Source organism: Rhinolophus sinicus, chromosome 5 (assembly GCF_057876585.1).
Source record: "Rhinolophus sinicus isolate RSI-liver-muscle chromosome 5, RSI-T2T, whole genome shotgun sequence".
Lineage (NCBI taxonomy): Eukaryota > Metazoa > Chordata > Mammalia > Chiroptera > Rhinolophidae > Rhinolophus > Rhinolophus sinicus.
The window spans coordinates 27555437-27574484 of record NC_142505.1 but is presented as its reverse complement, the minus strand read 5'-3'; the positions used below and the strand labels follow the sequence as shown (position 1 = coordinate 27574484).

Sequence of the window (19048 nt, the reverse complement as noted above, 5' to 3'; positions counted from 1 at the left end):
TAGCATTTCCTATCACATTCCTATAGACACTGTCTTAAAACTCTGGATGTTTTAAAATTTAAATATATCTAAAATTCCTCTCTGATGTGTTAATAATTACATTTTTAGATGCAACTTATGAGTTCTATGCAGACCAAAATATTGAACATATACAGAGGTGATCTTAACTTTTAGCAATACAATGAAATGTGTTTTGTTCAGCCATGAGTTTCCAGAAAAGTACCCCTTCTAATGTTTACATTTTTTTCTAATCTCTTTTTAGTGATTCAAGCCTATAGTAACATATTTTATTTTAAACTTTCTTTCAAAGTATGAAGCAAATGTGAACAATGAAAAAAAAAAAGCATGTAACATTAGATTAGACTTTTGCAATGAATAAAAGATCCTATTTTCTGGTTAGTAAAAGCAGCGAAGGTGGAGTGGGAATGGGGGGTGGTTAAATTCTTTAAAAGACTTGGAGTCCAAGCTCAGACAGGCAGGGACAATGATACACATTAGTCTATGTGACACTGAATACCAAGCTACATTCCTGCACATTGGTTGAAGTCATAAGGGACTTGGTGCTGTGTGAGGAAGGAGTAAGGTCATTAGACCTATCCAGTTTCACATACTGGCTCTACTCTTCACTAGTTGCGTGATCATATGTCAAGATATTAGACCTTTCAATTTCCTCATCAGTAAATGGAGGATAATAGTACTTATCTCAGTGTTCATGAGGATTAGTTGAAATAAATACTGAGGATCTGGAACAGAGCTTGGCACGTAGTAGCCATCAATGATAGTTATAAGAGTAACAACCAAATGAAATCCTTTTTATGAAGTAGAGGAATCAAAGAGCCTTCATAATACCATAAAGATTTGATGATGAAGCTTAGATAAGGAATAGTTTTTAATTTTTATATTTTGCAATCATTGTATTTTAGATACATTTATTTAGAATGAAAGTGTATGTTGACCAACTGACCAAATACAAACTGTTTCTTAATTATCACATCATCGATGTATTTACTTCTCTTGGAAAACAGCCCTTTTGAAGGAAAATAAAATAGCAAATCCCCACTTAATTTTGCTGAAATAGAGTCCAATTGGATTAAAGATTTAAATGTTAAAAATAAAAAGTAAAGACATAAAGATGTTGGAAGAAAGCATGCATAGAATTAAAAAATAATTTTTGATGAAGACAGTTTTGTTGTCCAGGACATAATGTCCAGACACCACAAATGGATAGATTGCTAAGTATGACAACATACAAATGTTTACACTGCGTAAGTAAAATCTAAAGTCAAGTAACAAAATGGAAACACTGTTGGTAGCATACATGATGAGAAAATGGAGATTAGTATGCAAAGAGCTGTTACACATAAGTAGAAAAGTACCAACAACTTCAAAATTGGCAAAAATATGAATAGGCTTTATAAAACTAAACGTTAATAGGCAATACGTATATAAATGAATGCTCATCCAGATTCATGTTTTTAAAGTGCAAATTCAAACAATAATATAACATTTTAAAACTATCCAAGTGTTAGGCAGCACTCATTTAATATTTCACAGTTTTGATGTGTGCATGGTAAAGCAGCCACATCCTTTCACTACTGCTGGGAGTGTAAATGGCTAGAATGAAATTCGGAATATGTATACAAACATTTTAAATGTATGCATCCATGCCTAGTAATTTATTTGCTGAGTATGCCAAAGCAAAGCTCTATATGTTCAAGAATTTTCACTGCATGATTAAATACACAATTTTTTAAAATTCTGGATAAATCTAAATGTGTCTGATAGGGAAAAGTAAAATAAATAAGGCAAGTTATATCCTTAACATGGTATGCCCTTAGCTATTGAAAAGAATGTGAAAAGAACTACAATGTGTATATTTGGAATGATTTACAAGTTATTTTGTTCTGAAAAAAGTAATATTAAACATTTTTTATTGTACACATTCATATATGCAAAGAAAAATCAACATAAATGTGAATATAGGATGTATATTAGATATTTTTTCTGAAAAAAGATTAAGAAAAAAAGCATGGGGAGTAGAATTAGGGGTATGAGTGTGGACTAACAGGAAAATATTAAGATTTTTTTATTTCATCCTTTTCTAAACTGTATTAAAGTTCCTCTATGCTCATGTATTTTTACTTTAAAAATCTAATGCAGTTAATGATAAACATAAATTGTAAAGGATTGAAATTAAATTAAATGTCAGTAGACGCCAGCAGATAATTTTAGGTATTGAAAAACATGTACTATGTGCTCTTGAAAAGGAACTGTCAAAACTTGACTCTCTTGGGATGACATGATGCATTTATTGCTGCTTAATGAATTTTATTTTCCTCTAGACAAAGCCAGAGGAAGATCAAGAGCAGGTACTCACTTTGATTCAGCCCGGAGACGGAGTCGAGCGGTCCTTTATCACATCTCTGGGCACCTGCAAAGAAGAGAAAAGAACAAATTGAAAATAAATAATGTAGGTGGTATGTGTGTACACTCTGAATGCTAGCATTTTCCCTGGTGGCAATGTGTGATTCGCTAAAGAAGGGCTCCATTGACTCATTTATTGGCTTTCCTAGATTTTTTTTTTCCACTTTGGCTTGTGCTTTCCTATAAAGAACAAACTGGAAAAGGTCAGCAGTCATGAGGCATTTCTGTAATAAAAGTATTTAATCATAGTGTTATCACAGCATAGAGATTAGACTATTATTGCAGCCAGTGCAATATGGTACTAGGGATACTGCAGATTGGGGGGTCTACTGGCTATATTTACATTAAAAAGATGATGCAGTAAGTCATATAACACATTCATAATGTATTGGTTAAAACTTCTCAAATTTAATTTTAGTACCATCTACTTTGCACTTTATCTAATTTCATTTAATGCTTTTATCCAGGGGGACCATGAACAAATCAAAGTCATTACTCCACTTAAAAATTTACATTTTATTCAAACATGCAGTTGGAAATTTCACACAGTGGAACATTGGATTTGAAATTACACGCCATACATTACACAGTTTTGTAAAAAGCTGCATTCTTAGTAAATGACAGGAGAGCTACTCTCTGAAACCTGGTGCTTATCTCTCAAAAAGCCATGGCAAATAACTGTGCCTATAAAAGGTGATTCTTTGCTGAAGTTTACATGACACATCCTCCCAGATTTTACACTTAATTTCATAATTTGTTCTTAGCACTAAGAGATTTCACTGAGAAACCCAGAACCATGTCTATTTAGTTGTAGATATTCTAAGGCAATTTTTCAAATGATGGAATGCCATTCATTGGCATTGTGGAATCTTTAGCACACACCACTTTGGGGGGGGGGGGTTGGGGGGGAGTGTATGGGTGGCAGTTATAAATACTCAGGGTCAAATTTGGCAGTGACATTAGAAAAAGTCACAGCAAACAACCAGAGATATTTTGGAATCGATCTAAGATCCAGCAGTTCTGGGAGTTAGGGACACAGAGGATTCTTTACCATCTTACTTTTTATATAGAAAGCTCGAGACTTCCTAATCTGACATACAAATGCTTTGATAAAAGTCACATATCAGACATACGAGGTATCCGCGTATCTGATTATACTGAACAAACGAACATGCAGGAGCCCAGGTGTGGCATGAGATCTGACATGAAAGTGCTGCAAATCTGGTTCTGCTTCAGTGTGATTTCTCTCTGGAAGCCAGAACAAGCTGTTTTGATCCATTTGTATAGCAGGGCCATCACCCATGCTGGTGCTGGTCTACCAGGCACTGCTGTTAAGAGTCACACACTGCTTATTTTGTCCTGACTTAATATAAAGATTTCCTAGGGATACGTGGGCCTAGTGTCACATGGATTTCCTGAGAATCCAGGGATAAACTTAAAACAGTGCACATCACTTGAGCTATGGAGCCTTCTACTAGTTCCTATTTACATCTCCCTGCAGTTACCTTGTCAGCCTTAGTGACAGTAAACATTCTAGGAAGAAACAAAGGTAACCACATCTGGGCTTGATTCTATGCAAGTCAACAAGTAAAGCACCTAAACCAATATTAGCCAGAGATTCTACAATGCTGAAAGCTGACGCTATCTTCTAGCCTTTAGTTGAGACTCACTTGGACATAGCAAGTATTATTGAGCTTTAAAATGCATTTGCTGAACATGCTGTTTTTCCCTTTAGAGTCAACAAAGTACACAACAGTACTTACAATCTGATTTTTAAAAAATCATAATTCCCACTGCTTAGATAATTTGCTAAATTGCCATTTCTTTAAGAAGTACAAACATCAGGGTGGAGCATTAAAGTAATAGATAGTAATTAAGGATGTCTAATCCACTCAGTGACTCTAACAGTTCAGGTAATTCTTCTGGTAGTGGAGTGTGGAGTTAGAACTGTCCCTTCATTAAAGGAGAACAGGGTAGAATGGCTTAAAGACAGCAGGAAGAGAGAAGGAAGAAGAGGAAAAAATAATCTGGAGAGCTTACTGGCTAAACAATCAATCTTTAGGGAGTTCTGGCTCTATTAACATTCACACACACACACACACACACACACACACACACACAAAAGACTTCTTAATATTTTTGTAGCCCTTTGCTGTTTACAGATTCCATTTACATACATCATAGTATTTGATTCTTACAGCGAGCTCGTACTAGACATGATATTAGTGATACAAAAGAACAACTTATTCAAGATCTCGAAAGTAAAAGCAGCAGATGTGGGACCGAGCTGTGAATCCTCTGACTCAAAGCCACTGTGCTTCCACCTCTATCTTGCTGCCTCTCTGATCTAGTCCTGTGGGCTAGGATTATGTGATTCAACCATAGACAAAGCAGCTAAGCAGGCTATTAGCAAGGTTTCTTCCCAATCACAATGCAATACCTTTGAGTCATGGCTCTTCCTTTGCCAAGTACATCTTGGAAAAGGTGTTTAATTTCTGCTCTCCTTGATTTGCTACTCTGTCTGTGCAATGACATTGGGAGATCAAGTGTCTCCAACACAAAGAAATGTAAAGATCACATGAGAGGCTTGGGAGCTTGGAAGGAGAGTGCTTTAAAATACCTGACTACCACCAGCAGGGTACGAGCGGTCGTCAAAGGCATACACTATGCTGTTGGGATTACTCTGTGTAGTGACAGTAGAAACATTTTTCTATTCCTTTGTTCATTCAAAGAAATTGTTTCAAAGAAATGTTGCAAAAATAGTTTAGGAAACAGTTACCTTAATTAGGCTTTAGTCTTAACCATTGTGTTTCAGTAATGCCTAGGTTAGAGGTCAAATACTTAAAACACCATTGCTACTGAAGAACATGCATCAAAATTAATAAATAATTTATAAATAAAAATTGAGAAGAGTTGGTAGTATTATTCTTTAGGCAGATTCCGTATGTTTGAAGGTTATAAATAATGTCCTTTTCCCCCTATTTGCTGAAAGCACACTTTCTAATTATAAGAAATTGTCCTCCATTCGAAATGTTTTTGATAAAACTTTATAAATACAGTGGTGGGAAGAGAGGAGCATCTATTTTTTCACTCAGGTGATTGTGTCAAAGTATATGCAGGATTTGAGTTAAAAACCTTTCAGAATTTAAGTCTAATCTGAGATGTGTGGATTCTCAGTATCTTTTAAAATAATTTTAAATAATACATTGTATGTAGCTTAGAAAATGAAACAGTGTGATTTACTTTATGATTTGTAGATATAACTAATGTATTGCTGACCTTTTGCATCAGCATCCCTAGTGCTTCATATAAAAAACATAGTCCAAAGAAAATTCCTTACTTTTTGACTTTTCCAAACCCTTACTCTTAGAGCTAGCTTCTCTCTCAAACAGGTAACATTTTCTTTTCTGTAACACGATAAGAAGATACTTATTTGGATGGAAATTGAGATGTTCCCCCAAGCCTTCTGATAATGTCTTACTGTAGTAAATATTTGAAAAATATATATATATATATATGAGAATCCATCATGTCCTATTATAAACACAAGTGCTTATCAACCTTGAGGGGATTAATACTTATGGACGCTAGCTCTCTCTAATGCACCAACCTAAGCTTTGATGAGAAGTTCAACAGTTGTACTTCATTCTCCTTTTCTCAGTTCTATGCCAAAATCCATCTTTGGAATTTGTTCCTAGAATGAGATGAAGGAGGCAGGTCAAGTATTGGAGAATGAAGTGGAATGTGGATGCAGTGGCAGATAGGCATCAAAGAACAATCTAGAAGTAGTGAAGCAGTTTCTCACCATGAAATCCTGGCCTTATGAGGTTCCTGTGTGGGTTGAGCGAACATATTAACAGGAAGTAGAAGTGTGTTGGGAATGCCTACCAAGAAAAGATGCAAGATAAGGGGTGCCTTAATATTAAGGTAGCAGAAATATTTGGTTACGGATAGTCACCACTAAAGAGCTAAGTATTTCAGATTGCTTGGAACCTTTCTTGAATCCACAAGTGCTTCATGAATCCCTGAACATACCACATTAATTCGTTCTTCCCTCAATGGCTGAAATAAGAAAACACACTGTGACCTGCAAGTAGCATGTATTCCACAACTTTTAACTGTTCTGTTCATTCAACTTACTTTCAAATTTAAGTTTCCATTACCTATCTTGTATTTCTCATTAATTGAGGTCAAAGCAAGGTCTGCAAGTATTTGGCCATAGACTCGTCAAATTTCCACACACACTATTGTTGGGCCTCCCTTTGTCTCACAGCAATAAGGAGAATTGTTCATCAATTTGGAGTGCTTTCAAAGTGAAGTGGTTTTGCAGTTATAAAAACTCCAGCCATTCTTCTGCGTTTGTTTAATCAGCTAGACAGTGAACACGGCCTTTCTCTTCCCATGACTTGAATTGTAACTCTTAAGCGACTGTTTCTCATTTTGCCATTTTAACAAGAGCTAGCTCATGTCAGAAGGAATCCATGTCGATCAAGGTTATGAGATTTGGGTTCCCAACTTGAAACTTTACCAAAAACAACAATGCAAAAATATAAGCAGGTAGCACAACCTGTTTATATTTCGAAAGAAATGTAAGCAGCTGTTTACAATAGAATGTTAATCATATATCTCTAGCCTTTCTAGGGAAAAAAAAATGGTAGCTTTGCTGTTAGAAGAATTTCAGGTCAAATACATTCTTTAGATAATGACTGTCATCTCAAAACTATAAGTATATGGAATGTCCCATGACAAGAGGAATATAAATATATCATGTTTAGAATGTGTGTCGGGCTGTACTTGCAACTATGGATGTTTTTAGGTGACATTTTAGGTAATGATCTTTTTATTTTTAATGAACAAAATCTGGATTACTCACTTAACATTCATGACTAAATTGCCGATTTCTGTTACTTATAAGAAATATCTCTGCTCCATTTTAGTATATACATCTCTGCTTTCTGTATCGCCAGCTTCTGAAAGTCATTTGTAAAATAGACTAACATTGTCTGTATGAATGATCCTCCTCACGGAAGCGTGTTTAAGGCTGTGTGACCCCTGTTTCTAACGTTGTGTCTCCCTTCTCTTCTTTTTGTCTTTATCCACAGAATGTTTTTGTAGATAAACCAGCATTTCCGGAGTATAAAGTCTCTGATGCAAAAAAGTCCAAATTCATACTTTTGCATTTTAGCACTTTTAAAGCTGGCTGGGACTGGCTTATTCTTTTGGCGACGTTTTATGTTGCCGTGACTGTACCTTACAACGTTTGCTTTATTGGCAATGATGACCTATCCACCACTCGGAGCACGACAGTCAGTGACATTGCCGTGGAGATTCTTTTTATTATAGGTAAGAACCAACGGCTGCTTTCCTGGGTGATTTGCATAGGGGAAGTAAGTTGTGTTCCAGATTTTTCTGACACAAATTTCAACTAAGATCCATTTGCATGGGCATGACTCAGGCTCTGATGCAAATTTTGGAGAAGCACATATTTGGATGTCGGAAAATTGCCTCTTCCAGCTTTCTCCCTGTTCCTTTATGTCAAACCAATCTAAACCCATGTTTTGTGTCACCATCCTTATTTTGTCAAAAATGGGCTGAAAAAAGACTCAAGGGCTATTGTGTTTGTTCCCTCACATCCATCATGATCTTAACTGTGCAGGGTCAGAGATGGGGCTTGACAAGAATCCATCAGTGGTGTTCTGATAATGGTCCAGTCCTGGGCATGGTTTTCCACACCCTTCCATGCCTTTTTGACATGTTGATGGTGGTTACCATAAGAGACCTGGTTGCAGATGCAAAAGATTACATAAGCCCCCCAGTAAAATCAGGAGAAGCAGTATCTGATTTGAACTAAAAAGGCCCCAGGGATGTTTGCTGAGAGTATTTGTCTCCAGAATATTAGGAACCTCAGGTGAAGCTGTATCTGCTCTACTCTTCTAAGCCTTTCCCTATATTCCTGTCCCTTAAATTTTCATCTTGATTAGACCACAGCCTAGCTCTTGCTTGCTCATTCTAAGGCACGTTCTAGATCTCCATTTAAGCTTAGACTCCCGGTGGAGCTCCTTGTACCTTTCATTCACCCCTGTGGAATTCGTGACCATCATTCGCAAGCTGACACCTACTTCTTTACCTGGCCACGGTGATATAGGGCAACATCCTTATGGTAAAGATGAGAAAATGTTTGGACAATGTTTTCGAGAAGTTGTTGAATAAAGGAATGAGAAATGAATCTCAAAAGTTCAAAGAAAAGGAAATAAGTAAGCGAGGCAGAGCAAATCCTTTTTTTCAGTGGTGGTGGTACTTTTTTCTCTGTGGGAGCTGGGAAAGCTTTGGGGTCAGAGTGGGTCCTCTAACTGAATGAGCACATGTTGGCTCCGGATGAGTTTGTGTGATCTGGGTGTGGCTTTGGCATCACTATTAACATTGTATCTACTGGACACACACTCCTCAGAGCTGTGTGAGTGCTCCTGCCCCGACCCCGAAAGTGGTGGCTGTAGTATGTTTAGGCCACTAGATGGCAATGTTGCTTAGTTGGGTAGCTTGGTAAGGCCACAAATTCAAGGAAATTTTTTTTTTAACTTGAACTATTCATTGGAAAGGTATAACCATAAAGGGATATTAAATTATTGTTAAATGGCAAATAGCAACATTCCAGTTTGTAAAAGAATTTAAAATGAGAATTGTAGACAAATTGAGTGTGTCCATATAACAATCCATTGTGGTTTTATACCCTTTTACTTTGCTAACCTTTGATGTCTTCTTCCACCCATCCATGACACACACATAAATTAGCACTCCAAACGGACTCCCTGGCCAAAGTTCTCAAGAACTTGAGAAGTCATGCAACATGTCTAAGCTTGAGTATCTGCTTAACAAGTATTTCATATAATAAGAATAGTTATTATTATTTAAAACTTGGTCGGAGGGAAAAGGTTGTATCTTGGACTTTCTTTTCTACTCTTTGTCGTTTTCAGGTATTTGAAATTCCAAGGGTTTAGAAGCCGCTTCTGGTACTGCATATCCATTGGCAGGTTATGATGATGTGTTTACCCTCAGAACTGCCTCCTGTGAGAATTTTTTTTTTTTTTTTTTTAGGCTGCTTTCCTCTTTTAAACCAATTGAGTCTGGCTTGCCGCCTGATAGTTCTCCCAAACCTTTGTGTTCTTTCTTTCTGCAATTTCTCCTGTGTTCCAGGTAGCAAGGTGTTTTTCTAGGCGAACAATACAGTTGTCTCCCTTTATCCATGATTTCACTTCCCATGGTTTCAGATACCTGTGGTCAACCATAGTCCAAAAATATTAAATGAAAAATTCCAGAAATAAACAATTTATAAGTTTTACATTGTGTGCCGTTCTGAGTAGCATGATGAAACCTTGCGCCATCCCACTTCATTCTGCCTGGGACGTGGATCGTCCCTTTGTCCAGCATATCCAGGCTGTGTGCACTACCTTCCCACCAGTCACTGAGTAGCCATGTTGGTTAGCAGATGGACTGCCATGGTATCACAGCACTTGTAATATCTATATTGGAGATTCACAATGAACGTTTGTATTATAATTCCTCTGAGCCATTCAGTGATAAAGAAATTTGTTCAACTGTGATTAATCCAGCACCTTCATAAGTTATTTTTGACCTCAGAACTCATTCCTCCCCAGACCACTTAGTAACATTCTTTGGGGAAGACTTACTTAAAAACATTCTTCCCTGATAGAGTCTCCATAAAGAAAGTACCTGAGAGTAATTATGCTAGTTGAAATAGAAATATAAATGATGAGCTTGACTTTCTCCTGACTACTCACTTCCTCTTAAAATAAACTAAACCACATTAGTTCTTTAGGATCGATAGGGCACAAGATTTGGCTTTCAGTTACAAAGTGATTATAAAATTACTTTTAGTTCGAAAACCAGCGTTTATAATTGAGGATTCAAAGCCTTATGAAAAGTTAAAATGAGAAGTGACCAGCTGGTGATTTACTGAATCCAATCTTTCTTATTTATAGGTGGGAAACTGAGCCTTCGTGATAAGCCCTAGGCCCCATAACTAACTGAGGTCTCCTGGTTATTGGATCCGGTTTCTTAAGAGTATATAATCAATATGATTCCATTTTCTGAAAAGTTACACTCAACTTGCTTTGCTTTATTTAAAGCAATGAGGAAGAAAAATGAGAGAAATAAGTGCCAACTTCCTTTTTTTCTTGCATGAATGCAGAAATAAATAGTTTAAATCTCTAAAATCTCAGTGCTAAAAACTGTAGCATACCCATAGGTCCAACAATCACTTCCCCCACTTCCTTGCGAAAAACTCAAAGAACCCAATTTTGTGCAGGCAGTAGTATGCCCAAACCCAGGAAATGAATCATGAATATTCTAAGCGACTGGTAATTCTCCTCCCCTTAGCCAGTTTCAAGTGTAGGGGTAAGTGTGTGACCAGTTCTGTCTAATAAGATCGAAAGAAATAGTTTCTGAAGGTTTCTTGGAAATCATTTTTCCCCTGAAAAAAGAAGAGAGACATGTGAGGAAAATATATTTGTGTCCCTATTCCTTCTTTTCCCCGGGGACATGTGGATGGGAGGATATGTTGTGTGTAACTACTGCAGACATCCTTAACCATTAAGAGAGGCATAGAAAAGATGTGGATGGCAGAGCAGAAAGTTGACATATTGCACCTCTGGACTCCTTGCGGGGTGATGTAATAATGTCCCTATTATTGGAAACACTTTTAGTTGGATATTCTGTTACTGATAGCTATATCATTCTGAAAATGTTTCTTTAAAAATTACCACCATTATAAGAGCTATATACGATGTCAGAGGGATAGTGGCCGGGGGGGGGGGGGGGGGGGGGAGGGGTTTATCACTTTGTGAAGGGTGTAAATGTCTAACTAGTATGTTGCTTTATACACCTGAAACTAATAAAGAAAATAAAATTTAAAAAAAACAAAGTACTCCCCTAGCATCTGTGACCCCTTGCACTGGGTCATTTCAGACATTCTAAGCTATATCCTTTCTAAAGAAACAGGATGCTCTTTCTTCTGTCCTGCCATGCCACTCTGAGGCTATTCAGGAAGTGGTTTGCACATTCTTCTTTTCTGCTGTTATAACCACGAAGGCTTAGACTGGAGGCGATGCCATGAAGCTATAACTCTGATTGATTTGGGCTAAGAGCTCCTCAGAATGCAGATGGTCAAAGGAAACTCGTTATGCAATTGTACTTCCTATTTACTAGTTTTACCTTAGCCATAAAAAGACAGTGGAGAGTTGTGTGGGGTAAAGGGCAATTATACATTGTATGGGCCATTCTGTCCAGGACTGAACATCTAGCATTCTTACCCACTACCCACCAGCAATGCTCCTCAATTGTTAATGACAATCCCAAACTACCTGTAAACACTTGAAAGGCATTTTTTTCCCAATGTTATATTTTTAAGGTTATGCTCTGTGTTGATTTAGGTCATTCGAGTTCCCTGGTTCTCAGTGGGGACAGTGTCACAGTAGGAAATGTTCTAGAAATACGTGAGTTTGACTTGAATTGATGCATCAGCATTAGCATAATTTGATGTTTATGTAGTGCGTTTAGATCATAATTTATATATTTACAAGGATTTTACCCCAGCTAATGAACTGAATAGCTATAAGTGCAATATTTCTTATGAGCATATAACTAAATTTTCATCATTTCCGATTATTTTATTTTATTTTTTTTGTCTGTAATGCTTTATTAATCAGTGCTTTTATTCACTTACATGTCACTGAATTTTGCTATTTCAGAATCTTTATTTCTTCATATCATTTATGACATAATTAAGGCAGATATATCTGTTTGTACTTAAGAGGGAAAAGGGAAAAAAACAAGAAGCAATTTATCCAAGATCTAGCTAATTACTGACCAAGCTAGGACTATAACCCTAAACTCATTTGTAAAATGGGAAAAATAGTAGCATTATTATAAGGATTTAATGAGGTAATTTTATCAAGAAATAAACTCACTGACTGTTTAATCAGTAATAATGAGTCTTGTCAATAATGCTACTAAGCCCATATCTCTTCAGTCTGTTTTAATATCCACTATTTTCAGAAAATCAGTCCTCTTTAATACATACTGAAAATCCAACTAATTGTGGAAATAGTGTCGACTAGAACATTTCACATCCCTTGCTTTCAGGAACACAAGTGTCTGGGGACTCATTTACCACTTAAAGAACCTAAGACTTTTACAGCTACGTCTACAGACTTGGCTTAGTGTTCTTTTAGAAAAGCCGAGAGAAGGTCTCTTAAATACCATCATCTTACATCTTCCTGAGTCCTGCATCCTGCATCTGCAGCGCTCTGGGATCTGGTATGCATTGAACGATCCCAAACAATATTATAGGCAATTACTCCAGTGCCTTCTCCCATCGAATCTTCCCTCCATCACAACCTTTAGGAACAAGGAAGTAAGCTGATCTGCATTTCATCTCCTTCTCTTTCCTGCCAAGCTCTGAAGAGGTCTAAAAGACCTCATCACCTGGGCTTTCAATAACACAGTCCAGAAGGAAGTTATTAGCTAAAGGCTTACTCACCAGCTTTAGAGTAACTGAGACTTGCCTCTATTCAACAACTTCATAATTTTCCTGAATCTGTGTTCAATTTCTAATAGTATTTTTAAATACATTTTGCTTTGTAAAGCATCTCCTCAAGTCCCCTCTTCTTTATAAATATGCCTTCACCATGGAACTGAAGAGTAATGTTCTTAGGCCATTCAACTCTAGTTTGTTAACTCTCCAGTAGAAATTCAAGGCTCAAAAGAATACTTTCTTTCAGCATTCTTGGGTATTTTGTTTTGTTTTGTTTTTTCTTTTTAATGTTAGGGTAAAATATATAAATCTCAGTGGAACCTGAAAAAATATAGACATTTTATTGCTATTTTATTGTACAAGCAAACCTCAACTTAAAATACAGTCATTTTTCTGAAAAGTGCAAAGATATGTCATTACCCTCCTTAGTTAAATGACTAAAATTAAGCATACAGACTTGGATACTGGACAGAAAGACTTCTAACAATAGATAAAGTTGAAATTTCATGGTGATCAAGGAATTAAAATAAATTCTACTGCTGAATGATGTGGGCATACTGGTATTCCCAGACTATGCATTTGGAAGCTTTGCTTAGCATTTGTTTTTATCTTAGTATTTCAGTCCCTCCCTCTTTCCTTTCCTCTCTTTCTCCATCAGTCTCATCCTTTTTTCCTACCTCTCACATAATCACATTCTCCCTCCTAGTCTTTCTCTGCCTTTCAAACATTGGATAGCAATTTAAGTCCACACAGACATACAATCCCATATCTGCATACCTGTACCCCTACTATTCAACACTGATCTTGGATTAAGTAATAAGATCACTTACTAAGAGTAATAACTCAGGAAGGCATTCATAGCCATGCCTCAAAGTAGACCTCTGTCCCATGTGGCCATTTTTTGCCCAACTCTGAGAGTATTCCCAGTGTCTATATTCCCAGATAATACATTTGGAGTATCAAATAAATGGAATGTGTTGTATTGAGAATTAACAATTGACTAGAAATGAATCAGTGTCCACTTGGCTACTGACCAGCTATTTTCTGCTGAATAAGTCTAAGCCTGAGCATAACAATAATTAAACAGAAAACTACCTTGTCACTACAGAATTCCAGAGAAGTGTCACATACCCAGTGTCTTATCTCAAAAGAAATTTTGTATATCAGAATTCCTTGGGGGTGAGGGAAGTGCATTGAAAAGTAAGTATTATTTTCATTATTGCTACTAAGAGCTCCCAAATAAGGTGGCTTAAAAGTACCTACTCAAGCACTTAAGCAAAGACTGGAATTGCATTTATTTTGCAAATAGACTATCAGTTTAATTATTGCTTCTTTAGGCTTTTCAGAATTCCTCATGGGAAGATGAAGTGCTATGATAAGTCAGCTATTGAGCAGATACCCAGGATATGTGACCGCTGTATTTTCCTTAACCACGTGAAACTGCAAAGCAGAGTGTTTCTACTTTTCGTTGGTTCAAAAACAGCAATTAATATTGTCCTTAGGCTAGAATAATGGGTTTATGTTTGATTATAAAAAGTACTTTATTCACCATCATTTCTTATTAGAGAGACATGTAGATTTTTGGAAAGATTCCCAAGAAACTCATACTCAATGGCAATGTTCTAACACACCAACAAATTATATTCTCAAAGCATTTTCTTTTGTTTGGTTTAATTTCTCCTCTGTGGCTATACCATGCTAATTATAGAAACTTGAAAATAGAAACAGTGGAGAAAAACAAGTGGCCTTCAGTCACACCCATTCCAACACAACCACTTCTTCCAAGTGAAATCTTTCTGGTTGTTGATTCCTCTGTTTCTTTTCGTGTGGTTCTGATCATAGTCTATGCAAATTTAGGTGCCTTTTTTTTATTTTTTACATTTTAATATAAGTATTTTATAAATATTTATAAACATTTAATATTTGCACAATATACCATCATGTAAATGAGCTATTCTGTTTAATGTCTTATTTGTTACACATTTAAGGCGATTTTTTTTGCCACTGAAAAAAATCATAAAGAACATCACTGTGGAAGAATATATTTATTCATTAACAGAACAAATATATATTCAATGTCCATTGCTTGCCATCCCCTGTTTTAGATGTTAGAAATAGATCAGTGAAACAAATAGAGAAACTTGCCCCCGTAGGACTTATATTCCAATAGGAGACAAACAGGAAAAAAATAAATAAAATATATAGCATGTTAGTGTTGAGTTGCATGGAGAAAAGTAAAGCAGAGAAGTGGGAAGAAATTGGCTTCAATTTTAAATGAAGCAATCAGGGAAGAGAAATAAGAACATGACATTTAAATAAAGATAGAAGGGAAGCAAGGAAACAATCAACTGTATGTCTTGATGAAGACCATTCCAAACAAAGAGAACATCAAATGCAAAAGGCCCTCCTCCATTCAGAATTATTTTGAGGAGTGCAATTATTGAGCCAAACAATATTAATATATACAGCTTAAAACATTTTCAAAGTGTTATTTTTAATCAAATTATCCTGAGCATTTTGGTTGAAAAAGTTCTAGTTTAAATGCAGTTTGTTTGTGCTGATATTTTTTACAGTAATAGTTATTGTGACAACTTCTAGGTGCATGTTGCTTTCTGACTTTTTTTAATGCTATACAGTCCTTTTATTCAATGGAGTAATTCAGATAAAACAATGTTATCAATATTGTATTATTTTTATTTATTCCATTCTTTTTCCTTAGATTAGATATACATGGAAAATCGAGTTGTATTTGCCTGACAAACACAAAACTTATTTCACAATGTACCTGAATTCATTATTTTTAAAATGAAATGTTTGTGAGATGGCAAATTTGGAGGAAAAAGGTCTTAGCACACATTCGAGAATAATGCAGCCCTGCGACTCACATATTGCAATAAATAGACTATGGAAAGGAGCACGTTCTCATAAAATATGAAACAATAGTACTTGTTTTGAACTAGCCAAGGAAATTAAGAATGGAATATTACCAAATTTAGAAACCCAGAAGAAAATTGTGAGTTCTTGATTTAGAAATTTATTGCACAGTAATGAGGGTGTTTTTTTTTCCATTTTCCTCTCACCGAACATGAACTCTGCTATGTCACTCTCTCCTCTTTCCACTTTTTCAAGTATATTTTCTTGCAGTACATAAAAAAAATCATATTCTGTAGTAAAAATGGCATTATTTATGTGGTTTATATTTCCCATTTCAATCCATGCATTTAACATTTGCCATTAGAATGATCTCCTCTCTTATTACCCCAATAGTTTAAAGATAAATAAACACATAAATAATTTTTAAAAACCAAATATATATTGACTATATTGAAAAGTTGTTTAAATACTTTAGATAACAGAAAACATTATGGTCACTTGGGCCTAGGCATAATGAATTATGTATTATTCAGTTTATTAAATATTTGTTGGGGACCAATATAATGTCACCCAAATGATTGCACATGGCAGTTCCTCCACATAACAAAGAAAACTCTTCATAATCTGGACTCTTTATCGCTGATCATTTATTTGTCACCACTTGCTTCTTCTATGGCTGCAACCATACAGAACCACTTACAGTTCTTCAACTGTATTATTATTCCTTATATCCTTTATATTTTCATATCCTTTGTGTTTTCTACTCTCAGAAAAAAATAGCAAAACATCTCCTCAACACGTTAACCCAATCAAATTCTCCTTATCCTGAAGTAACATCTTTGACCTCTTCTACAAAGTTTTCTTTTTAACTCTTCTTACCCCGTCACCATGAGTCTGGGTAAGATCACTCAGGCACTATTTAAGTGGTTTCCCTCACTAACTCTTCAACCCTATATCATAATTGCATATTTCTCTCCCCACACACACATACCATAAATAAACCATGAGATCCCATAGGATATGGACTGGATAATATATTTATTTCTCTGGTTCCTCCCACTACTACAGTATCTGACCCATAGTAGGCAATCAACTAATGTTTAACTACTACCGTGGTTCAGATAAACAAAATAAGAAACGCAGCTCATGAGTTGAACAGCAGCCTTATTTCCAAAGGCAAACCTGCATGGTTTATTCATGTGGTCTCACAAGTGACTTTCTTTGCTTTTAAGCAGAGTAGCCCACTTTAAGAGTTATTAATCTTTAACAAATCAAGTACCATTAAGTATCTTGGGAAATCCCTCAGGTTATGACGACTTGCCCAGCCCCTTGCAAACACACAAAGAGCTTGTCAACCCCTCCCAAATGGTGCATTAAGATGAGTATGGAATAAGCCCAGCAACTCTAAAAGCTGGCTGTTAGAATGACAATCCTAAAAAAAAAAAAAAAAAAGAATGACAATCCTAGAAGGGATACCTATGGACATACAGAGATGCAGAGATGTAAGGAGATGCTGTAGCCTCAACTCAGCTAGACATAGTGACCACCAGGAAATTAAAAACCTTTCTTATCAATTAACTAATACGGATTATTTAAAGGCAGGCCTGATACAAAACCTGATATCATGTTTTGCATAATGAAAAGCATGCTGAAGAAATTGACGGCATCTCCCTGTGTCTGAGAAGCTTATACACAATTGGGGAAATTTGTCCAAGCTTGAAAAACTCTTTCCAGGTAGTAAAAGGGCACTGGCAGCCTTGCTTCAAGAGCTGTAGTGTGATTCCATGAGTGCAAGAAGGACATCTGTGGTGTGTTTTGAAATAGATTTAGAGCTGGTCCATACCAGTCATGGAATGTGAAGGTGTATCAGAGAAGAAACATTGATGGGAAAGTGGGATAAGAGACCACAAGGGCTGAACATCTAGAAAGAGAATGAGATTACCAAGGGGACAACAAAAAATAAACTATGCTTGTGGTTATTCCCCCATTCATAATTCTACCTCAGCCTAGCCTTACAGGCAAAATGAAATTCATTGCTGGAGTGGAATATGTGAAGAGACCTAATATAAACAGGGCCATTGGATAAAGATCATACTCTTAGCAGCACATCTGAGCATGAAGATTCCTGGTGTATGGTATATAGTAGCTGTTCATTAAGTTTATGTTGAATGTTTGAAAGTGAGTGTAACTCTGAATTGATTATGATAGTAAAGAAGATTATAATTCACTTGGGCTGAGTCAGATATTGGCCTGAATAAAACACATGTTAAGTCTGATTTGGAAAATGACTGTATTTCATTTCTATAAAAAAAAAAATTAGAATACTTAAAGTACAATTATGTACATTATCTCATTTGAAGCTTACAACAATTCTTTGAGGAGACTGAAGTCACAAAGACCTACTTCCTATTTTTCCTATCTTATAATATCTCCCAGGCTGACCTTATATAGTGTAATGTAATTAAGAACTAAATTTGATGGTAATATTCATCCCAGTTTATAAAGAAATTGAAGCAAAGAAGACATTCCTGCTTTTATTTCAATATATTCAGAATAGCATCAGTACTGATGGACATTCAAATGCTACTTAAGCAAATAGTATTAGCTTGGGTAATAGAATTCAACAAAACTACCCCAAGTCAACTAACATACTAGTGACAGACAAATGAAACATGTGCATTGCTTAGTTGTTTGAGTGATGTCTCAGAAAATAACATCTTCAAATAAATCCTTAGTCTTACAGTTTGTGGCAATGCTCAATCCTAAGTAACCTGAATTTTGTAGCACCTTCTGACTCTAGCCCTGCAGAAGACAATGTAGTTTTATCCATATTGCTAGAAAAACAGCAGTAAAACTCTCTATGCAACAAAAGGCTAATTTGAGGAAAAGACCTTTCCTGAGTAGACTATTTTGAACAAGTAGATGTGTTTTTGTAAAATATTAGTTATTCATCTGTATAACAATCACTACCCTCTACATAGAGAATATGTAGAAATAAGTAATTAAATTAAGTAGAAAAACGCAGGGTTGATAAGTTTTGAGAGTTATGTTTTGTTCTTTGAAATGTCACTGAGAAACTCTGGGCGCTGTATTTTACTTATATAAACAGATACAGGAGCAGTTTTTCCCCCTTTCCTTTCAGAAATATCATACAACACGTTTAAAGGATAAACTTGGTAAGAACTTTTAAAAACTTTCAAA

The 19048-nt window shown here is 35.9% G+C and overlaps 1 protein-coding gene across 1 annotated transcript in view; it reads left to right on the top strand.

Moving 5' to 3' along the window:
- The window catches only part of KCNH8 (potassium voltage-gated channel subfamily H member 8), a 323786-nt gene that overhangs the window by 165874 nt on the left and 138864 nt on the right, over positions 1 to 19048 (top strand). Inside the window, exons 4-5 of the mRNA XM_019726038.3 lie at positions 2343 to 2470; positions 7527 to 7767. Of these exons, the coding sequence (XP_019581597.2) occupies positions 2343 to 2470; positions 7527 to 7767 (369 nt within the window). The remainder of the gene's footprint in view (positions 1 to 2342; positions 2471 to 7526; positions 7768 to 19048) is intronic.